The 24,523-nt window shown below is 51.3% G+C and overlaps 1 protein-coding gene across 2 annotated transcripts in view; it reads right to left on the bottom strand.

Moving 5' to 3' along the window:
• Positions 1–18,874, bottom strand: part of znf296 (zinc finger protein 296) — a 52,625-nt gene extending 33,751 nt beyond the window's left edge. For both annotated transcript variants that reach the window (XM_069910132.1, XM_069910131.1), the window contains exons 1-2: positions 18,357–18,874; positions 4,001–4,309 (exon numbers count right to left, since the gene is read on the bottom strand). In XM_069910132.1, coding sequence (XP_069766233.1) covers positions 4,001–4,309; positions 18,357–18,408 — 361 coding nt within the window. In that variant the 5' untranslated portion in view covers positions 18,409–18,874. The remainder of the gene's footprint in view (positions 1–4,000; positions 4,310–18,356) is intronic.
• Between the last annotated feature and the right edge of the window lie 5,649 nt (positions 18,875–24,523).

The raw sequence follows: 24,523 nt of genomic DNA on the forward strand, positions 1-24,523 counted from the left end.
CACTTCCCCCCCCCCCCACTCCCTTGTCTCTCTCCCTCTCTCTATCTCACACACACATGCACACAGAGAAAAGGAACGAGGGCAACATTGTCAATTTAAATGCCATTGATTCTAACATACATCTCTTACAATTAACCCCCCCCCCCACATCAAAACAGCCACCATCAGGCCCGGCTGCCGGTGAGCCCCATGGCCCGTTACCATGGAGACCTCAGGCCTCCTCCTGAGGAAGCAGCGACAGGCCTGATGAGGGTGAATGAAGCTGGCAGCTCAGGGGAAAAGCAGAAGTTTCGTGCTACAGATGTGAAATTTGAATATTCACTTCCTCCTTCAGGCCAAAGGGTTTTTTTTCTCTCTCTCTCTCTCCCTCTACCTTCACCACACACATTCCATTTTGTTCGTCTCTCAGACCCATTGCAGCCAGCGGCCACAGGCCAACCAACTGTGTACAAGGATGCAGCTGGAGATAGAACCTCCGCCAACTGGGGGGAAGTGGGGGGCGGGGGAAAGGGATGCCCAGTCACCCACTGAAAGGTGTTCGAATGGCAGGCAAGGGGTAGATACACTGGTGGTAGGGAGGAGTTATGACATTTGCCCTCTCGATGGGCCAAGGCAGCTAAAAGACCTGCATTTCTACTGCCTTCCCAGCACTGCAGGGAACAGAACAGCTGACAACCCCTCCCAGACAAGATAGTGGATGGATTAGGGTTGGGCACTGACCTCAAGTCTTGGTACCTGAGGCGCAGTTACAGCCCCAGCGATTGGGACCGGGGTTCGAATCCCATCACCTATGCTGTGTATAAGTAGCGTGTACATTTTCCACGTGTCTGTGTGGGTTTCTTCCAGGGGCTCCAGTTTCCTCCCACCGTTCAAACCGTACTGCAGGCTGTAGGTCAATAGGGTGTAATTGGCCAGTATGGGCTCTTGGCTGAAATGGCTTGTTACCGTGCTGCATGTCTAAATTTAAAATTGAACTCCTGCCAGCATTGAGGAAGGCAAGGGGAGAGGTCGCTTCTCCGCGCCCCCCTCCCCTTCCACCTCCACTAAACTCCTCACAAATGGTACAAGATCACTATTGTAAAGGGGACTCTCTAATCTCCCTCGAGAATCCCCACTGCTAATATTCTTGTACTTTCAGCTCTGGAGTTCCCTCCTTCAATCTCTCCGCCTCTCTCTCCTCTAAGGAGGGGGCTCCTTAAACCAACCACATCTGGCCTTGGGTTGTCTGCCCCATTATCTCTACATAAGGCACCATGCAAATACAGGTTGTTGTCATGGAGGCCCTGAGACTTGTTTAAATCTTCAAGCTCGGATGTGATCTGAGGGGTGAATTTTACCCCCCGCCCCCCCCAAGGACCACTCCCATTACGAGTCGTGGTCCAATTTCAGAGCCAGGATCCTCCTTCCCAGCGCCCACTCTCCTTTCCCCATCCCAGCGACCCCATCAACTGCCCCTGAATCTGCCAAGTGGTGGAGGCCTCTCCTCTGCCCACTGGCCAGGGGTCGGGGGAGGATGGGGAGGGAGAGGGGGGTGCAGGAGTGACAACCCAGGAGAGCTTCAAAGACTGGGGTTGCTCACTTTGAGAGAAGATGCCTTTCAAAGTCACGAAGATGTCACACGGTGATGGACGGAGTTGAGCGTGGGGAGACCGAGATCAGAACCATGGGATACAAGTAGGAGTTAGTGGAAGAGGAAGTCACTGTGGTAGAACAGCCACGATCGTCAATGAATGGCAGAGCAGGTCTCTATGGACCACTCTTGCTTTGTTTTACGTTGTTACAAGGCGTCTCTGGGATAACCGCAGTGAACCAGTAAGACTAGGTGCAGACTGGGAGATCGATTCGCTGAGCACCTTTGCTCTGTGCGCATCAGTGACAGGGCCAACCACTTCAATCCTGCGCCCCACTTTCGCACTGACATGTCTGTCCATGGCCTCGTGAACTGTCCAACCAAGGCTGCCCGTAAATTGGAGGAGAAGCATCTAATTTTCTGTCTGGGACCTCTCCAACCAGATTCACCACCCACTGAGAAAAGCAGGTCCTCCTCATCTCTGTCCTAAATCTGCTATCCTGACTCTTGAGGCTGTCTCCCCTACCAATGGGAACAACTTACCTACCTCCGTCTTATCTACATCGTTCATAATTTTATACTTTTCTATAAGATCCCCTCTCAATCTTCTAAATTCCACAGTCCCAATCTCTTCTCATAGGCTGCCCCCCATCTCTGGAATCAACCCGGTGAACCTCCTATGGCAATTGGTTGCTGACTTCAACCAAAGCTCCGCTGGTCTCCCCCGCCCCACCAATTCCTACTACAACCCGCCCCTCTTCTTCCTCCCACCCCCCCCCCCCCCAGCTTGCTGGTATCCCAAGGACTAGAATTCTCAGCGTGCTGTTCCAACCCCTCCCTGTCTCTGTGAACTTTACTCCAGCTGAGATATGGGGCGCTACAGAGTCTGAGCCATACCCCACGTTGAGGATTAGGCGAGGGAGGGTGGAAGGCTCATTAGGACTAGAACCCAGCAAAGGGAAGAGAGGCCTGGTTCTACAAAAATAGGCTTTTCGGCCCAGTGAGTCTGCACATACCTTCAGGCCCCCATTTGCATTCATCCCCATTTTATTCTCCTGACACTCCATGATTGTTAAGAATCCGAGAGTCGGCCATTCGACCTGTCAAACCTGTCAATAAGACCATGATTGATCTGGCCGCCGACTTGTCTGTTCCCCCATGACCCATCTTTTCCCTTGGTATTAAAAAACTGGGCCTTAAACGGTTGGCGTAGCAGTCAGCGCAACGCTGTTACAGCGCCAGCGATCGGGACCAGGTTCAAATCCCACGTTGCCTGTAAGGCGCTTGCATGTTTGCTTGCGCGTGGGCTTTTCTCCAGTGGCTCCGGTTTCCTCCCACTCTTCAAAAACGATCCAGGGTGTAGGTTCATGGGATGCAAATTGGGTGGCATGGCCTCGTAGGGCCAATTACAGGGCTGCATTCCTTTAAACACGTTCAAAAGGGCAGCCTCCACCTCTTCCCTGGGCAGAGAATTCGGCAGAGTCGCTGCTCTCAGGGGAGACGGCGAGAAACACTTCCTTCTCTGCCTTTGAGAGGGTGTGGAGGAGATTCACCAGGATGTTGCCTGGGGATAGATAGTGCATCTCATCTATGAGGAGAAACAGCTTAGGTTGGGCTGTTTGTCCTTCTAGAGCAGAAAGCTGCAATGGGGCAGGTTCAATGGACATTTACAAATGAAGAGTGGCAGAGATTGGGATAGATCGTAAGCTGTTCCCTGTGACAGAGGTATCTTTCATTTAATTTACAGGCCATTCTGGCCAACGAGCCTGTGCCACCCAATTAACCCCCTGGTATGTTTTGAAGGGTGGGAGGAAACTGGAGCTCCTGGAGAAAACCAATGCAGACACGGGGAGAACGTGCAAACTCCTTACAGACAGCGTGAGATTCGAATCTCGGTCCCGATTGCTGGCCCTTGCACTAACCACTATGCCAACTGTGCTGTCCTAGAAGACTCAAACAGGATGGAATAGGCCCATCAGCCCAACTCCTTCATGCTGGCCAGCTTTGCATTCTGGGAGAAGTCCCATTTCCCTTCTATCTCCTTATCTGAACAGTGTTTGGCTTTCCCCTGGTGGTTTGAACCACACATGGACTGTTTGAATGGCCAAGGGAGAGAGGGGGCCTTATGAGCAATTAATGGGGCTAGTACAGATGTGATGAACTGAAGAACCTGCTTTTGTGGTGGGTGGCTCTGCCACATTTCATTAACCCTCCCCTCACCCATGTACTGGGCGAGGGGGTCCAATTAATCAACCGACTTGCACGACTTTGGGATGTGGGAGGAACCTGGTCACAGAGATAGCATGCAGACTCCACACAGACACTGCCCAGACAGGATCGGACCTGGATGGCTGGGTCTTTGAGGCAGCCACACCATGGAGGAGGTCCAGCAGAAGGTTTGGGGGAAAGGGGAAAGTAACATGGACTTACTTGTGGTGGGCGTGTCTCTGCCCGCGCCGTCTGACAAGTCCAGTGCCCGTGCGGCCTCGTGTTCCCCGAGCAGGGCCCCATGCGCCAGCTGGTGGGTAGCGAGGGGCGAGGGTGGTCCCCCGGGGGACTCCCGGAGCAGAGCAGGCCGGCGGCAGTCATGCCTCTTGTGCTCAATGAAGTCCAGGATGTGGCGGAGCAGGAAGTTGTGTCCGCACCGGCCGCACGTCAGGAGATCCTGGCTGAGGTCGTCCGGCCGGGAGGTCACGGCTGACTCGGGGCCCTGTTCTTCATCCATCTTTGCGTCCTCACCTGCCAGGGACAAGAATAGGGTCAAGGCGACTAAGACTGGCGGGCGTGCGGTACACGGAGAGGTGACAGAGTAGGAGGCAGAAGAGGAACTGAACAGGAACAGGTCCTTGAGCCAGGACCTCCTAATGGCCAACCATTCCCACATCTGTCCATGTTCTCATGCTCTGCCAAACCCGAGGCCACCCGTAAATTGGTGGAACAACACCTATTATTCCATCCGCGCACTCTCCAACCAGACAGCATTAACATCGACTTCCAATTTCCATGAACCGCCTCCCCACGGTCTCTCTCTTTCTCCTTCCATCCGGCTCCCCACTCCCTCTCCTGTCCATTCAGGCTGTCCCCTCCACCGATGTGAAAGGTTTGGAAGCTAATGGAGAGGGTGCATAGATTTGCCAGGATGGAAAACGTGTTTTAGGAGGCCAGGTTAGCAGAGCTGGGGCTTTTCTCTTTGGAGCGCAGAAGGATGAGAGGAGATTTGATAGAGGTCTACAAGATTATGAGAGGTATAGATAGGGTAGACAGTCAGCACCTGTTTCCCAGGGCAGGAGTAGCAAACACCAGAGGATATCTGTACAAAGTGAAGGGATGAGTTTTAGGGGTCAGTTTTAAAAAAAAGACTTGTGGGGGCTTGGAATGCATTGCTGGGGTGGGGAAAATGAAGACTTGGATGGTGGAGGCTGGAACAATAGGGGGAATTTAAGAGATTCTTAGGTACATCAATGAAAGAAAAATAGAGGGTTAAGAGGTGGGGAGGGTTTCATTATTCTCTGTAGATATTTATGGGTTGACACAACTTTGTGGGCCAAAGGGCCTGTGCTGAGCTGTAATGTTCTACCACTGCTCAAGCTTTTTTTCTCTTCTACTGTATTCTCCTGTTAGCCTGTACTCCTCCCTTCCCTCTCCTCCCTATTCCCCCCCCCCCCACCACCTTTTCACTCAGGTGCCTGCCTGTTTTTTTTTGCTTCTACCTGAAGAGCCCGAGCCCAAAACGTTGGCGCCCCTTTACTCCCCGTGGACGCCGCGTGACCTGCCAAGTTTCTCCAGCACATCAGTGTATTGCACCCGACCCCAGCATCTGCAAAATTTCCATCCAAGCGTCCTAAGCACCGCTATCATACCTGTTCCTACCACATCCCCTAGAGAAGTAGTGGGAGAATAGTTTCAGCAATCTGAGGTGGGCTGCTTGACCCATTGCAGCCCTGCTGGTCCTCAATGAACAACCCTCCCATTGTGCCTTGTACCTGTAAATATTTCACTGCCATTTACTTATCCCAGGAGTACCCAGCCTTTTAATTTTTAATGAAGCCATGCAGCACGTTAACAGGCCATTTCGGCCCACATACCTAGGGTGTAGGTTAATTGGGCGGCTGGACTCGTGCTATATGTCTAAATTAGAAATTAAAAGATTTATCCCATTCCAACTGAAGCAAGTTAATCTAAATGCTGTTTATTGTCAAGCTGCCATAGGAGCAGATATAGGCTATTCAGCCCATCAAGTCTGCCCTGCCATTTAATCGTGAGCTGATCCATTTCCCTACTCAGCCCCACTGCCCGGCCTTTCCTCCCCATAACCTTTGATGCCCTGACTAATCAAGAATCTATCAATCTCTGCCTTGAAATGCACCCAATGACCCGGCCTCCACAACTGTCTGTGGCAACAACTTCCATAGATTTATCACCCTCTGGCTGAAGAAATTCCTCCGCGTCTCTGTTCTATGCGGACGCCCTTCAATCCTAAAGTTGTGCCCTCTTGTCCTAGACTCTCCCACCACGGGGAAACAACCTTTCTACATCTACTCTGTCCACACCTTTTAATATTCAAAATATTTCAATGAGACATCCCCCCACCCCCCACCCCAATTTCTTCATTCTCCAAAATTCAAATGAATACAGGCCAAAAGCTGTCCAATTGCTTCTCACATAACTCTTTCATTCCCAGAATCATCCCCAATGATCCTTGCTATCTATGTCTCTCATCGTGTTATATCTCTGTCAAGTTTCTCATCAGCCTCCTCTGGTCCAGTGGAAACAACCCAATCTCTCTGTATACCCAATCCAGGCAACACCCTGGTGAATCTCTTCTGCACACTCTCTAAAGCCTTCCTGTCCACAGTGTGGTACACCATACTCCAAATGCGGCCCAATGGGAGAACAGCCGATCTTCCAGCCCCCTTAGGAGGTTAAGATACATTCCTGACGTTTCGGACCCGAGTCCTTCTTGAAGCTAAGAGCAAAAAAGCAGACAGGTGTCTCAATAAAAACTGAAAGAGAAAAAAGCCTTTTTACTTATAAATACCTTCAAGAAGGGCTCAGGCCCGAAACGTCAGTAATATATTTTTACGTCCTGTGGACGTTGCGAGTCCGGCTGAGTTCCTTCAGCTTTTACCGTGTGTTTTTCCTACAATCACAGCATCTGCAGACTTCCATGTTCCACTCCAAATGTGGCCTATCCAGGGTTTTCTATCGCTGCAGAATTACTTCCCATCTTTTACACAGACACCTCGATCAGTGAAGGCCAAGTGCCTTGTCAAGGTTTATAAAATCTAGAGAACATAGGTTTACGGTGAGAGGCGAAAGATTTGAAAGGGGCAGGGTGGTGGGCGGGTGGAATGAGCTGCCAGAGGAAGTGGTAGGGGCGGGGATGATGATAATATTTAAAAGGTCTATTCAAAAGGAAGGGGTTGGGAATAAGGTCAGAATGCAGGAAAATGGGATCAGTTTGGTCAGCATGGACAAAATGGGACGAACAGCCTGTATCTGTGCTGTGGAACTCTGACCCACCACTGCATTGGGCACTAGCTATTTTCGCCAACCCTCCAACACCCTCCCTTCGTTATGACCGATGTTGTCAAAATACATGCACAGCAACATCCCAATCTACGCTTTATGCCAGGCTCGGTTGGGGGTGAGAACCAGCCTAGATCTGCAGATCTTATGACTGGAACAGGACCTGAACCCACAACCATTGGGTTCACGTTGGGGGATGGATAATGCTGGGGAGGGATCATCTGCTCAGGCACTCCTTAATCCACACCCAAGGCCACTCCACGCTACCCTCTCCATCACTCACTAACCCATGGTCTCCTGCCTCACATGGGTCTGTTTTCTCTCACATCTTCAAGACTGAGGCCCAAGCACTGGGAACAGATTCAGGGCCAGCCCAGATCAGACACAAACTAATGACAAGCCCCTCACTCAATTCCCAAGCCCCTAAGCTCAGGACACAAACCGTTCCCAAGTCCCAGACTCTCCACCCAATACTCAGGATCTGAATATGTCCAGAATGGTCCAATCTTGGTCCATGACCCGAACACATGGAGCAGGACTGTCCTATCAAAGCGGGCCTCACATGTCCAACCACCCCCAAGACACATGGACACAATTTTCCACCTTTAAGGCTCAGGAAATCTCAGCAATAATCTGGAAAATCAGTGGAGAGATAATCACCTTCCAAGCTGAAGCTGTGCCCTGGTTCTAGTTCAACCTGCCAGTGAAAACAACCTCCCTGTTTCCATCCTATCTATTCATTTCATAATTTTACACTTATCTCGACTTCAACTGACAGCCTCAAGGTAATCCGTAAAGACAATCGAGGAAAATAAAGAGGTAAAAAAATTACGGGTTTAAAATTGGCACTGCTCACCACATGCAGTCTCAAGCAACCAGAAAATTATCTGGCATCTACCAATCCCAATAGGGGCTGGATACCAGGGGCTTTACTGTTACACATTTCTATCGAAATGCGGAATGCGTAAGATGGAATAGGTTGCAGGGGAGATTAAAAAAGGGGAAACGGGACTAATGGGAGCTGGAATAGATCCAAGGGACTGAATGGCCTTATCTGGTCAGAGTCCAGCCCGCAAGGCTTGAGCACAGAATGCCATCAAAGCCAAGACTGATCTCCTTCCTGCGTCCCTAATGCAGGAGATCCCACAGCATGATTTTGGGGACCATTCAGCCCATTGATCCTGTGCTGGTCCCTTGAGAACACTCTCCAAACAGAACCATTTCTTTTGGGCAACTTTTAACGTGGTGACTGCCAATGCGCTGGGAGATAGCTCTGTCTCCTACACCGGGAGCCATGCTTCATCCAGACGGGGACCATGCCAGGGACGGGATTGACTGAGGCTCCCACTGAGGGTCGGATAGCCACTGGGAAGGTGGAGAGTGGGCCTGCCACAGAAAGGTCAAGACCTGCCCAAAATTTAGAAAGCAGATGTATTGTCTCCTTGCTAAGTAATGTATACCATGTGAACTTTCACTTCAGGGTTCAACCAGCTTGGAAGGTGATACACTTGGCAACAAAGATTTTGCTTCCCAAACACTTTTGGGTCTATTTTATGGATTTTACGCTGCTGATCTTGAAAATCACCTTAAAATGTTCCTATCACATACAGTCTTTTAGATATAACCTATTTTTGTGATTTCCTGTCATATTTTAAGTCTACCTCATGCAGATAAAACCATGAAGCGCGACGTGTCATTGAAAATTCATTTTCCGCTTTCGCACTTGGACTCCTTCCCCGCTGATCTTGGTGCTGTCGGTGACAAACACGGTGAAAAGTTTCACCAGGCTATTGCAACCACGGAAAAGCGGGTATCAGGGCAACTGGAACCATCAGTTCTGGCTGACACTGACACGAGAGGCATCAGATGCTGAGTACCGACGAAAATCAGCGGCAAAACCTTTTTAGGTCAGTTGAACTACCGCAATGTGTCAGCATCGTTATGTGATTGAACACGCTGAATTCAATAAAAGTTAATTTAATGTTTCTCCAACTTCCTATGTGATACAGCAGTGGGATCAGCCTGGGATCGACACGGGGCTGTGGGAACAGAGCGGGGCAGTGGGTTCAGCATGGGGAGAGTGGGGCAGTGGGATCAATGTGGGGTCTGACATGGGTGTGTGGGGAGAGAGCGGGGCAGTGGGATCAGTGTGGGGTCTGACACGGGGCTGTGGGGAGAGAGCGGGGCAGTGGAATCAGTGTGGGGACTGACACGGGGCTGTGGGGAGAGAGCGGGGCAGTGGGATCAGTGTGGGGTCTGACACGGGGCTGTGGGGAGAGAGCGGGGCAGTGGGATCAGTGTGGGGTCTGACACGGGGCTGTGGGGAGAGAGCGGGGCAGTGGGATCAATGTGGGGTCTGACACAGGGCTGTGGGGAGAGAGCGGGGCAGTGGGATCAGTGTGGGGTCTGACACGGGGCTGTGGGGAGAGAGCGGGGCAGTGGGATCAATGTGGGGTCTGACACGGGGCTGTGGGGAGAGAGCGGGGCAGTGGGATCAGAGTGGGGATTGACACGGGGCTGTGGGGAGAGAGCGGGGCAGTGGAATCAGTGTGGGGTCTGACATGGGTGTGTGGGGAGAGAGCGGGGCAGTGGGATCAATGTGGGGTCTGACACGGGGCTGTGGGGAGAGAGCGGGGCAGTGGGATCAGTGTGGGGTCTGACACGGGGCTGTGGGGAGAGAGCGGGGCAGTGGGATCAATGTGGGGTCTGACACGGGGCTGTGGGGAGAGAGCGGGGCAGTGGGATCAGTGTGGGGTCTGACACGGGGCTGTGGGGAGAGAGCGGGGCAGTGGGATCAGTGTGGGGACTGACACGGGGCTGTGGGGAGAGAGCGGGGCAGTGGAATCAGTGTGGGGACTGATACAGCGCTTCAGGAGAGAATGAAAATTCTAAGTACAGAATGGATTTGAACCATCGTAACTTTGAAAAATCATGTCAGAGACTTTCTGTATTTAAAATGCAGACTGATGTTTGAATAACAGGGGAATTAAGGATTATGGGAACAGGTGGGTAGATGGAGCTGAGTCCATGGCCAAATCAGCCATGATCTCATTACCACACTAGGGGTAACTTGCAGCAGGCACTTAACTTACATTCAGGATGTGGGAGGAAACTCATCTCGGGGATGGGGGGTGTTGGGAGTACCTGCAGACTCCACATAGACAGCCTCCTCTCCCCAACTCGAGGTCAGGATCGAACCTGGGTCGTTGTATCGCTGTGCTTGCCGACAGGTTATGAATCTATGGTCAGGCCACAGCCACAACATTGCAAGCTGCACATCTTGCATCCTGCAGAGATGTCACACACGGGCCAGGAGGCTGGAGAGGGTCTTGGAGGGATTTGGATTCCTTAACCCCCAGGGCCTCATCTCCTCTTCTGCGCCAGTTCCCCATAACTTTCAAAAATTGATCACGGGGATGGGGGTGGGTTCATATAGTGATCCATCCCCCACACCCCTCCTATTAACTTCACCGTGATCCATCCCCCACACTCCTCCTATTAATTCCTCCCATGATCCATCCCCCACACCCCTCCTATTAACCCGTCCTGTGATCCACCCCGCAGTACTGCCTAGGTAGCGAATTCCAAGTTTCACTGCCCTCTGCACCCTGCACCTCCGTTGTAATGACCAACCTAATCTAACTACGTCACCTCATTCAGAACTCTCCCACTGGTGGAGACATTGCAATAGCTACTCTGTCATCCACAGGCTCCTCCCTTTCAATGAGAATCTCCTCCTCTCAACCACCCCCCCCCCCCACAGTTTTACTGAACTTCAATTCTAATTTCCTATGCCACTCGAAAATGGGAAAGGTCCGCCCTATGACTTCTTATAAAACCCCTGAGATGTTTGAGTAGGGTCCAAGAGAATGGGTTGAAGAGGAGCCTTCTAGAGTCATATAGCACAGAACAGGCCCTTCAGCCCAAGCACTAACATTCTGGGCTAGTCCCATTTGCCTGCAGCAGGTTGACATCCCTTCCAATCCACAAATCTACATTCCATTTGCCTGCATTTTGATGGGTTTGCTCAATTAAGAGGGGCTAAATGGCCTCATTGGCTAATAGAGTTATTCTACACCTTTGACATGGTGGGGCAGGCTTGCACCTGTTTGTTTGCAGTCCCAAACAATTGCACAGAACTAACACTCGTCAAACATCCCAGAGCAGGGAAAGGAGGAAAAATGGAGGGGATTATTTTCAAAGCAGCCAATTCCAGAATGTGCTGCCTGAATGTTCCCTGCAATGAGATTGAACGGGAATTTTCAGAATGGAACTAGATGAAATCTTGCAACGTGCAGAGCTTGGAACTGATTGGAAAGATTGTTGAAAGAGCTAGCATCAGCATGACGGGCCGGGCAGCCTTGTCCCACTCCTGCAGATTCATGATACCCACTCACAGAGCCCACTCCTCAGGTGAAGTGACCCAGACATCTCAGGTGGCGCCAGGAGGGCAGTATGATTCGATGAGCTAGTCCGTCCCTGGAGACCATAGGGAGCAGAGGCTGGGGCTCAGTACAAGGGCGCCAGGTGAATAGCTCGGGGCTGTGCTTGTGAAGAGGTCCCAGCAGACAGTAACCAAGCCACATGTGCCCGCCTTCATGTTTGGGCAAGTTGGTGGAGGGGGTGGGGGCAAAGCGAGAGAAGGAAAGCAATGGAGAGGATAAAGGCGGTGAAAGAGGGTCATGTCTCTGCAACCTTAAATTCCTAAACCCACCAGAATCTTTCCATTCCCCCAGCCCTGGCCTTCGTCCACTCCCAGCACCCACCTCCCTCCACCACTGAGATCCCTTCTCCAAAAGGCCCCCTCTTAAAACTGTCTTTGACCAGGATTTTGGTCTGCTACAAGAAACCGAAGACGTTGCCGCCATTTTCAAAGAAACACAGTTTACAGAGAAACAGAAAATAGAAACAGGGGAGACCATTCAGCCCTTCAGACCTGTACTACAATCAGATTTATTGTCAGAGTACATACATGACATCACATACAACCCTCGAGATTCTTTTTTCCCGTGGGTCAGGCAGAATGACCACTTAGTGGTGGTACAAAAAAATAAACTGCGCTCAATGTTCACGTGAACAAATAAAGGAATGTAAACAAACAAAAATTTTAAAAAGCAATAAAGTCCATAAGGGTCCTTAAATGAGTCCCTGATTCATTGAGGAGTCTGACGGTGGAGGAGTAGCAGCTGATCCTGAAGCTGGTGGTGCGAGTCTTGTGGCACCGATACCCCTGTCCTGATGGCAGCAGCGAGAACAGAGCGTGTGCTGGGTGCTGAGGGTCTTTGATGATCGCTGCTGCTCTCCGTCGGGAACGTCCCCTGTAGATGTACTCAATAGTGGGGAGGGTTTTGCCCGTGATGTGTGTCCACTAGCTTTTACAGGGCTTCACAATTGGCAGGGGTGTGGGGGGTTTGGTGTCTCCATACCAGGCCGGTCAGCACACTTCCCATCACACATCTGTAGAAATTTGCCAGGGCCTCCAAACCTCCGCAAACACTTGACTGGCCCATGGTTGACCCTCCATCTCAGAATCCTGCTCTCTCTCCCTTAATGCCTTTTAGTGTCAATAGTTTATTGATCACTTTCTTAAATATATGAAAAGTGTCTTGGTCTGCATAGCTTTCTATGCTGCAGAATTCACCGGACTCTGGAAACGTACCTGGGGTTGGGGGGGGGGGGAGGGGTGTAGGTTAATTGGGTGTAATTGGGCAGTACGGGCCTGTGAGCCAGAAGGGCCTGTTACCACACTGTATGCTAGAAATTTAAACTTAAAAAAAGGGAATGAAACACCTCACTCCCTAGTGTCCCCTAGTTCTGATCTCCCCCACCAATGGAATCAACTTATCTACCTCTATCTTATCTATGCCTTTCATACTTTTATACCTTTCTCTAAGATCCCCTCTCATTCTTCTAAATTCTAGTGAGTCCCAGATGACTCAATCTCTCCTCATAGGCCAACCCCCTCATCTTGGAAGAAAAGGGGGAAAGTTTCCTCATCCTCGCTGAGTTTTACCAAAAGCCGAGAGATGAGGCTTGGCCTTGAGGACGTCCGGTCACCTCCCAAGGTTTCCTCCGGTTGACTGGAAGTTCGGCGGAGCACCATTGGAAGCTGGATCTCCCGGGGCTTCTCCAATTCCACTGACACTGGACAAAGAGTCCCAGCGCAAATGGGAAAAAGGGGGGGGGGGGTGTTGAGGAAATACGCAGTCATCTCACTTCCCCTCCCACCCTGTTCTCCCTCTCCCAGCTGCAACTGGGTCAGATCTGGACTGAAGACACTAGCTTAATTTACAAGATATAGGAGCAGAAGTAGGCCCAACTGCCCCTCGAGCCACTCCGCCATTCTAATCATGAGCTGATCCATCCTCCCATTCAGCCCCACTCCCTGGCTTTCTCCCGAACCCTTGATGCTCTGACTAATCAAATACCTGTCAATCTCTGCTTTAAATACACCTAACGACCTCCCTTCCACCACCTGTGGCACGAGTTCCACAGTCTCGCGACCCTCTGGCGAAAGACATTTCTCCGCATCTCTGTTTTAAATTGACGCCCTTTTATCCTGAAGTTGTGCCCTCTTGTCCTGGACTCCCCCACCATGGGGAAACAACTTGGCTACATCGACTCTGTCCAGGCCTTTCAGCATTTGAAATGCCTTTATGAGGACCCCCTCATCCTTTTGGACAATCCCAGAGCCAATAAAAGTTCCTCATGTGCAGGGGTGGCCAATCTTTTCATTTTTAATTTAGACATACAGCACGGTAACAGGCCATTTCAGCCCACGAGTCCATACCGGGGTCGGTGTAGGTTACCATTTCAGTCCTGGTATCATACAAGTAAAGTTTCTCTGAACCCTCTCCAACGCCTACACATCCTTTCTCAAATAAGGTGCCCAAAACCGTACACTGTACTCTCAGTGAGATCTCACCAATGCCTAATGAAGTCTCATCAATAGATCCCTGCTCTTGTCTGAAGGACAACATTGCATTCGCCTTCTTCACCACCTGGAGGTTAATCTTTAGAGTATCCCAAGTCCCTTTGCCCCTGGGAATTTTGATTCCACTCCCCATCTAAATAACAGTCTGCCTGTCTATTTCTTCTCCCTTAGTGTATGACCGCACACTTTCCAACATTATATTTCATCTCCCAACTCTTTGCCTGTTCTCCTGATCCATCCAAATCCCTCTGCAGCCTTTCCACATCCCCAGCTCCATCGTCAACACGGGAGAGCCTGAAGCCTCTCGAAACCATCTCCCATTCCCTGGGCAAAGCTGTGCGTCCCGAGGAAGAGGAACAAAGGTTCCTGTTCCTGGGGCCACCTTTGCCAACCACATGGCAGGGAAAGGACGCTTCCAGCCAATGTCTGTACACAGCAAGATCCCTCTCAGGGCTGCCTGGTGTAAACTGTCAGTGCAATACACAAACATGTAGGTCATGCAGTGGCCGTGGGACATAAAGGGTAGCCAACGTTTCAGGTCTGGTATGGGAAAAAGGGAGGCGGCTGACTACAAAGATTGGGCCAGGGAGAAGTAGGGAGGAGCACAGACAAACTGGTTAAGGATCGATACAAGTAGAGGGTAGTCGAGAAAGTCATAGTGGTGATGTTTGCGGGATAAACAGTAGTTTCAGGACACGGACTCTCATGTCATGGGATGTCAGGAGAGGCAGACGTTTAACGCACCCCCTCCCTCCCAAAAGGAGGGAGGGGCAGTAATTCCTCAGTGGTGCTGTGGGGTTACTGCACTCGAATGTACAGAGCCAGGGCTAAACCCAACAACACCCTTCCCCCCACCCCGGACCACCAACCCTTCCACTCCAAGAATGGGCGGGGCATGCCACCGAGGGAAGGCCTTGCCCGGTTCGCTCCCGCCGGGACCTTCCGCTGAGACTCGGGTTTTGGCACCAACCAGGAATGAGCAGCTCCCCTGAGGAATTGTGGAGAGTCGCTCGGGTGCGGCTTCCCCAAGACCCATCGGCCCCCGACGCCAGGGCCCGCCGACGGCTTCTGCACAGCAAGACGTTGAGCCACTTCCCATTCAAATCGGTGTTGGAATGGACAGTTCCTCTGCCCACAGCTCCAGTTGGTCAACGTTCCCACACCCACTGAGTGGACAGAGCTTCCCCCTGCACCCGTTGGATAGGACACTCCAAGATGTGCATTCCTACCGTGTTGCATTTCTCCTATTGTAAGCAGAGATCATGTTGTTTTTACGTAAGAATTAAACGTTACTTCGTGCTTGAACAGCCTTCTGTTGTTTTTTGATAGTATTAAACCACTGATACAAGTATTCTACTGATGCTACTGGGCTTCTTGAAGCCATTACTTGGTTATCCGAAAAACATCCAGTCCCAAGCTTTTTGGATATGGGGAAACGTACTGTATTTTGAGCTGGAAGCGCTGCCCTCAAATAGGGGGACACATCCGCCAACTTGCACAAGGCAAGCCGCCACAGGCTGCAACGGGGCAAGTCGCAGATATCGTTCTCAGCCGCGAGGACCCTGCTCCCTCCCTCCTGCAGACTAGGCGGATGGTGGGGGGGGAGGGGGGGGCCTCATCCAAAAGCAGGCACCACTGCCAGTGCAGCTCTCCCTCTGTACTGGGGGAGCCGGTCGGGTCATCGCTGGGGGTGAACCTTGGGCCACCTGGCCCGGAGAATCCACAGGGGCTCCCAGATTCTCAAAAATGATTGCAGGATTGGGAACTGGGAACAAGGAAGGCGATTTCTTCAGAACTGCCCCAATGGTGAGAAGCCTTGGCAAGGCGGGAAGCTCTTTCATTGAACATGGCAAACATTCTGGAATCATCTGATGCACTGACTGGACACAGATGGCAGGTCTGTGCAGGATTGTTAAACACCTTTCGGTGGGGGGGGGGGGGAGTGGTGGACGGCGATTATAATGCACGCCTAACTTTCTCTCTCATGAAGGTCAAGGTTCGCCTTGGCCAAAGGCCACTCAAGTCCTCCCTCTTATCACGCCTGTCCTGGGAGACCATCGCCACCCCTCTAAACCAGTCCCTCACAGTCCATATAGGAAAATGTTTCCCCTCCTCTCTTTGCTCTTGAATAATTCTAATTCGAGCAAAGGATTTATCTGCGGGGGGGGGGGGGGGGGGGGGGGCGGGACTGTGGCGGCTCACATGATGTAATGTTCAGGTCAAGCTTCCTGATTGGGCAAAGTGATGCATTGGTTGCCACCTTGAAGCTTAATACTTTTATGACACGGTTGTAAAGGCATAGAATCACTGTGGTACATTTGCCCACCCCCTTGATCAAAAGCCTAAAGGTCATAGCAAACTCTCTGCATTTGCATAGCGTCTTCAAAGAGTCAAAATCCACCCAGAGCGATTCGGTGGAGGGGGGGGGGGGGTGGCTGGGAGAAGGTGGATTCAGGCGTGATTGATCCTCTGTACTTCACCCAACACTGACAACCCACCATGGCCTTGGGCAGTGGACTCCGCCACTACCTCAAGCCCTTCTCTTGACCATAGCCGGCCCCTGCCTTCGGCCACAACACCAGCCTGTATTTCCCCCCTCAGAGCTCCTGCTCCCCTTTCTATCCCAACCTCTTGTACATCTCCACCCCCCCCCCCCCCTCCTCACCCCATGACTGGTGTCAGGGAAGGAGGATTGGGTGTCAGGGAGAAAATGTCTACAGCCAGGAGGCAGAGCCTGCTATTGGGTGACCGAATGGGGAAATTGAGTCGAGATAGGGAAACCAGGGGATGTAGAGTCCAGATGAGAAAACCAGGGATTTAGAGTCCAGATGGGGAAACCAGGGGATGTAGAGTCCATATGAGAAAACCAGGGGATGTAGAGTCCAGATGGGGAAACCAGGGAATGTAGAGTCCAGATGGGGAAACAAGGGGATGTAGAGTCCAGATGGGAAAACCAGGGGATGTAGAGTCCAGATGGGGAAACCAGGGGATGTAGAGGCCAGATGGGGAAACCAGGGGATGTAGAGTCCAGATGGGGAAACTAGGGGATTTAGAGTCCAGATGGGGAAACCAGGGGATGTAGTCCAGATGGGGAAACTAGGGGATTTAGAGTCCAGATGGGGAAACCAGGGGATGTAGAGTCCAGATGAGAAAACCAGGGGATTTAGAGTCCAGATGGGGAAACCAGGGGATGTAGAGTCCAGATGAGAAAACCAGGGGATGTAGAATCCAGATGGGGAAACAAGGGGATGTAGAGTCCAGATGGGAAAACCAGGGGATGTAGAGTCCAGATGGGGAAACCAGGGGATGTTGAGTCTAGATAGGGAAACCAGGGGATGTAGAGTCTGGATGGGGAAACCAGGGGATGTAGAGGCCAGATGGGGAAACCAGGGGATGTAGAGTCTAGATGGGGAAACCAGGGGATGTAGAGGCCAGATGGGGAAACCAGGGGATGTAGAGTCTAGATGGGGAAACCAGGGATGGATGGGGAAACGAGGGGATTTAGAGTCCGGATGGGGAAACGAGGGGATTTAGTCCGGATGGGGAAACGAGGGAATGTAGAGTCCGGATAGGGTAATGTGGGGATTTAGAGTCCAGATGTGGAAATGAGGGGATTTAGATGGGGAAACGAGAGGGATATAGTGTCAGGCATGGATCAAACCACCCTGGACTTCCAAGCCAGGTCCAGTGCCAGGGAGGGTGGCAGGAGCTCACATGTGAGGTGGGCATGTCTGGGCCCAGCAAGAGGGAGGGGGAGAAAGGGGAGAGGAGAGAACAGGTCTTGTCTGGATTGAGACAAGGGCAGGGGGAGAGAGAGGAGGTGTGGAGTGGGTGGGTAGGAGTGGTGTTCAACTTCCACCCCCTCCCCTCTTCAGTCCCCCAGTCCCTCTCCTGAGATGCAAGCCTTTCTCATTCTGACTGAGTGCTCTTTCAGCTCCTACCCTCTACAGATAAGTCATCAGGCTGTATTGTAACTGAAAACGTGTGGTTTGCAAAAAAAAAATCCCCCCCCCCCCCTCTTTCTCTCTGTCACCCAGTGAGAGCGATGAAAGAAAGTCCATGCACCAGTCTCAAGGCAACGCTCCGCTCTCTAACCTGCTCTGTGGGTCTGAGCCGCGGCGCACAAGGGGTTAACGCGCCCCTCCAGCCCTGTTTATCTGCACATTTTCTTTCCCTCGCTCGTCTCCGAGCTGCGACCTTTCGGTTCGGCTGCAGATTCTTTAACTCGATCTCATGCGACCACGAGTCCGCCGGCGTGGCCCCGGCATCGCGCAATTCGGCCCCTTCCTCGCCGCCTGGCCGCCCGGCCGGCGTCATACTCACGGCTTAGTTCGCTGCGGTGTTGCGGCTTGCTGCCTTGTTTGCGGCGGGACATGGTAGGGTGGCGGGGGCTGCGAAACCTCCCCCAGGGCCCCGGCACCGATCCTCTCCGGCCGCCCCACCACCCCCCTCTCTCGGATCCAGCCAGCGACCTCGGCCGCTCCGGCGCTGCGCTCAGAGCCGCGGAGACGGACGGAGGGGCAAGTTCAAGGCGGAGAGAGAGAGAGAGAGAGGGAGGAGAGAGGGGAGGAGACAGAGGGAGGAGGAGGAGGAGGGGACAGGGAGGGAGGGAGGAGAGAGGAAAGGAAGGGGGAAGGAGGGAGCGGAGAGAGGACAGGAGGGAGGGAAGGAGAACGAGGGTCTGGGAGAGAGGGGAGGGAGGAAAGGAAGAGGGGAAGGAGGAAGGGGAGAGGAACTGGAGGAGGGAGGGACTGGGATAGAGGAGAGGTTGGAGGAAGGGAGTAAACAGAGCAGGGAGGAATGGGAGAGGGGTAGGAGAGAGAGGAAAGGTGGGAGGGGAACAGAGAGGACAGGAGGGTGGGAAGGAGGAAGAAGGTCTGGGAGGAGGGGAGGAAGGAGAGAGGAAAGGAAGAGGGGAAAGAGGAAGGGGAGAGGAACTGGAGGAAGGAGGGATGGGGAGGGTGGAGGGGAAAGGAGGAGAGAGAGCTAAAGGAGAGGTTGGAGGAAGGGAGTAAACAGAGCAGGGAGGAATGGGAGAGGGGTAGGGGAGAGAGAGAGGAGAGCAGGCAGAGGAGAAAGGAAAGGTGGGAGGGGAACAGAGAGGACGGGAGGGAGGGAAGGAGAAAGAGGGTCTGGGAGAAAGGGAAGGTGGAGGGAGGAGAGAGGAAAGGAGGAAGGGGAGAGGAACTGGAGGAAGAAGGGACAGGAGAGAGGAGCGAGGGACTGGGAGAGGGGAGGTGGAGGGAGGAGAGGAAAGGAGGAAGAGGAGAGGAACTGGAGGAAGAAGGGACAGAAGAGAGAAGGAGGGAGGAACTGGGAGAGAGGGGAGGGAGGTGGAGGGGAGAGAGGTGGAGGAAGGGAGTAAACAGCAGGGAGGAATAGGAGAGGGGTAGGAGAGAGAGGAGAGAGCAGGCAGAGGAGGAAGGAAGGTAGGAGAGAGGTAGAAGAGAGAGGAACAAGGAAGAGGAGAGAGGGATGGAGGGAGAGGGACTGGGAGAGAGTGGGGGAGGGCCACGGAGAGAGGAAGGTGAGGAGTGTGAGTAGAGGTAGGAAAGAGGGAGTGAGGAAAGCAAGGGAGAAGGGGTAGAGAGGAGGAGGGGAAGGAGAGAGGAGGATGGAGGGGATGGAGGGAGGGGAAGGGGAGAGGGAGAGACTGGATAGATGAGGGAATGGTTTAGGGGAGGAGGAGGGGAGAGATGGAGGATAGATGAGGGAAATGTGTTTAGGGGTGCGGGAGGGAGGGAAGAAACAGGATAGAGGAGGGAGTGGGTTGAGGGAGGAGTGAGAAGGGGATGGGAGAACAAGGGTTGAGACAGGAGGCATGGACAGAGCACAAAGATGGAGCGAGGGAGAGTCTCAGAGAGCTGAGAGCAAAGGTGAGGGGGGGAGCAGCGGCCATTAGGCTGAGTAGGCTTAAGCCTCAGGGCCCGGAAGGGAGGGGGAGCCCAACAGGTGTGGGGATCTCGGGTTCCCAGCAGGAATCGATATCGACCACTTTGGAGACCCCGAAATGTCACTTCATTCTATTCAACAAAGGGTTGGGCAGGGGTTGGGGTGCAAGGTTAGAGGGGGCCTTCCTGTAATGCTCAACTGTTCATCGTAGGGGCCCAGGTGGTAGTAATCTGCCATGGGGAAGGGATGGGGGGAGGTGCCTTTCATGAAAGAAAGGAATAGAAAAGATAAAACAGACAAGGAAAAGAGGAATTGTGGAAAAGATGCAGAGGGGGTCCAGGGTGGAGTGGGGTTGCACTGGGAACCTCTGTGCAGCAGGTCACTGGGAAATCTATTGGCAACGTCAAGGTTCATTTGAATGAATGGATTTGAAAATTTGAAATGCAGGTGGAACACTGAAGGGTGAGGGGTGGAAAGAGGAATAAATAGAGAAAGCAGGAATGGGGAAAAGAAGGATTGTAAAATATAAAGGAGGATGGATTAGAAGGGAAGGAATAAGTTAGAAGGGATGAATGGCCTCCAGTTGTGATGGACAAGGCCCTGTATCTTGTTGGATGAATGGCCTCAAGTTGTGATGGACAAGGCTCTGTATCTTGTTGGAGGAATGTCCTCCAGTTGTGATGGACAAGGCCCTGTATCTTGTTGGAGGAATGGCCTCCAGTTGTGATGGACAAAGCCCTGTATCTTGTTGGAGGAATGGACTCCAGTTGTGATGGACAAGACCCTGTATCTTGTTGACTGTCCGTCAACACTGAACCAACAGCAGAAATCAGGCACGGTTTGAAAGTGTCGGGCTTTGTTAGACCTGTTGTGGATCAGAATAAAAGGCTCCAGATTCTGCCAGGGAGAGGGTCTGTGGCCCCGTTTTTGGGACGTTTTATTGATGTGTGATGTAGAGGCTGTGAAGAAAAGAGGGAAGATTTCAGGTCAGGAGAGGCCAACCTTTTAATTTTTAATTTAGACATACAGCGTGGTAACAGGCCATTTTAGCCCACGAGTCTGTACTGGGGGTGTAGGTTAATTGGGCAGTACGCTCCCTTGGGCCAAAATGGCCTGTTACCCTGCTGTATGTCTAAAATGTTAGCCACCCCTGTTCCAGATCCTAATCCATACTTGAGATTACTGTGGGGAGAAGCTCCAAGAGGTCTCCAAACATGACCATTCGTCAAGGATAGTGGGAGGGGGCAGATGTCCGCTGTGAATTTGTAAACCAGAAACCTTTTTGCACATTTCATGGAGAAGATGGGGTGGAATTCATTGATGGTAGGGTTTGCTTGGTGTGTATCTAAGTCTGTGCGTGTGGACATATGTGCATGTACATGCACGTGTATGTGTGTCTGTGTGTACTCGCAAGCATAAATGCATACACAATTGTGGGTGCATGCCAGTGTATGTGTGTGTGCCTGCATATGTGTAAAACATGTTTCTGTGTGTGCACATATGTGTGCTCATCCAGGTTTGTGCTCATCCAGGTTTGTGCACATGTGTGGGTGCATGCATGCGTGTGTACGTGCCTCTGTGTGCGTGTGTGCCGCCGAGTGTGGATCCGCACAGATTTCTGGGCTGTTGGCTGCAGGGGTCAATGCAGGAAAATGGTGAAGTTGGAAGAGCCACAATTCCACTGAATGCAGGACAGCCTTGGAGCTGCCCGGCTACTTCTTACTTCCTGCTGTAGTGTTCACCACTGGTTCATTTTGACCGTTCGTTGGCCAGGCTGGGATGAGGAGGTGAGCCACTCAGAGGAATAATTCTCCAAACAAATTGTACCAGGTTGTACTGAATCTATCTCTGATGAACATTAAAGCAGCTGTGATCTTGCAGAAGTGACATGTCCACCTGCCCCTGCTGCTCCCTCCAGCAGCTCATTACAATAGACCATAGGATATAGAACACTACAGCACAGTACAGGCCCTACATCCCTCAATATCATGCTGACCTATATATTCCTAATAAAAAAAAAACAAAATCCTTCCATAACCCTCTATTTTTCTTTCATCTATGTGTCTAAAAGTCTCTTAAATGCCCCAAATATTTCAGCCTCCACCAATATCCCTGTTGAGGCATCCCAGGCACCAACAACTGTGTGAAAAAATGTCCCCCTGATGTCTCCCCTAAACTTCCCTCCCTTCACTTTCTACAGATGTCCTCTGGTCTTTGCTACTCCTGCCCTGGGAAGCAGGTGCAGGCTGCCCACCTTATCTATAACTCTCAGAACCTCTATCAGGTCACCTCTCACCCTTTTTCGCTCCAAAGACAAAATTCCTGTTAACCTTTCTCCATACCAATCCAGGCAACATCCTGGTAAATCTCCTCTGCACCCCCTCCACAGTTTCCACATCCTTCCTGTAATGAGGTGACCAGAACTGAACACAATATTCTGTGTGGTCTCGCCAGAGATTTGTAGAGTTGAAACATGATCTCTTGACTTGAACTCAATCCCCCTATTAATGAAGCCCGGCATCCCATGGGCTGTCTTAACTATCCTAGCAACCTGCGTGGTAAACTTGATAGATGTATGGATTTGGACCCCAAGGTCCCTCTGTTCTTCTACACTGTTAAGTATCCGACCATTAACCCTGAACTCAGTCTTCAGGTTTGACCTCCCAAAGTGCACTTATCCGAATGGAACTTCATCTGCCATTTTTCCGCCCAACTCTGCATCTCGTCTATATCCTGTTGTAACCCCTGATAATTTTCAACACCATCCACAACTCCTCCAACTTTCGTATCATCCCCAAACTTACTGACCCATCCTTCCACCTCTTCACCTAGGTCAGTTATAAAAATCTTAAAGAGCGGGGATCCCTGGGTAAAACCGTTAGTCACTGACTAGGTCCCTTCTCACTGCTCCCCACTTCATGATGGAAACCGGTGTAACCGTTGCCTTCAGCCTTGTCTGCCACAATGTATTTTGAAAGTTACTTAAAATTTACAAAATCTTGTTCAACGTTCGATGATTTTGAAAACTTGGCGCTCACTTCACAGACTTGTTGATTAGTTACAGCACACTGAGGGAGGCCATTTGGCCCACTGCACCCCTGCTGGTTCTCAATGAGCAACCCTCCAGTTGTGCCTCGTAACTTTGCAAATGTTTCACTGCAATATATTTATCCGATTCCAAGTGAAGCAAGTTAGACTAGCTGCTATTTATTGTCAAACTGCAGGTTATTTAGTCATGAGCTGAACCATTTCCTCACTCAGCCCCCCTTCCCGGCCTTCTCCCCATAACCTTTGATGCCCTGGCTAATCAAGAAACTAGCAATCTCTGCCTTCAATACACACAATGACATGGCCTCCACAACCACCTGTGGCAAAAAATCCCACAGATTTACCACCTTCTGGCTGAAGGAATTCTTCCGCAACTCTGTTCTAAGCGGATGCCCTTCAATCCTGAAGTTCTGCCCTCTTGTCCTAGACTTTCCCACCGTGGGAAACAACCTTTCCACATCTATTCTATCCATGCCTTTCAACATTCAAAATGTTTCAATGAGATTCCCCTTCTCATTCTCCTAAATTCCAACGAGTCCAGGCCAAGAGCTGTCAAACGCTTCTCGTATGATCACCCTTTCGTTCCCAGAATCATCCTGGTGAACCTCCCCAACGTCAGCACATCCAGGTGTAGGTTTGGTGTTTAAATGACCAGATTCTTATTTCAAAACACCAGAGTCATGAGTTCAATTCTCACCACAGCAGCTTTACCTCTGTGTAAAAACATTCAGACTCCTGTTAAATCTCTTCTTACCTCCCACAGCTTAAACCCCTGGTTACTGGTTCCCCTACACTGCATTCACCCTATTTATTGCTCCCATAGTTTTGTACAATCCATCACCTGCTCTGGCAAGGAGGTCTCTGGGTTAAAAAAAATACCCTCCCCTCAGACCTCCCCCTCCCCTTAAAACTCCTTCCACCCACCCTAAGCCTGCACCCTCTTATTTTCCGCTACCCTACCTCGGGGAGAAAGGATGGAAGAGGAAACCGGAAGGCAGTGGCAGGGAGAGCATGCGGCGCGGACGGCGGCATTGCATTTAGGGACGCGGGTGCATCAGTGCTACCTGCTGCACCATGGTTTCACCCAGAGCCGTGCAAAGCTGGTAACAGGCCCAGGCCAGGTGGGAAATGTAGGCCCTATTTCAGACTGCTCATTGTAATCAGTGCTAAATGCGTATGATTTATATATGTGTATGTACATGTACATGATGTACTTACAAGTACTTACAAGTAACAGAACAGAATAAAAGAGCGAGAATGATTCATAATAAAGGTGAGGGCAAGAAATTTTATTCAAAATGTACATAAGACAATAGAGTTCAGTCCTGTAATAAGGAGAAGCAAATAAGTTTATTCTGTATTCGGAATTTAAGAATGCACAAATGTTCATTACTTCTCGAAATTGAGAAATGGTTTCCGTGCTTTACCTTGGACAAATTAATCATTTACACCAGAAAAATCAAGCAAATTTGCCATGTTGCTGTTAATTGCTCATCCATTCAAATGTTCTAGCCCCATCGTGGACCAAAATTATGACGATTCATCTTCGG

The sequence above is a fragment of the Narcine bancroftii genome, chromosome 13 (assembly GCF_036971445.1).
Source record: "Narcine bancroftii isolate sNarBan1 chromosome 13, sNarBan1.hap1, whole genome shotgun sequence".
NCBI classification, from domain to species: domain Eukaryota; kingdom Metazoa; phylum Chordata; class Chondrichthyes; order Torpediniformes; family Narcinidae; genus Narcine; species Narcine bancroftii.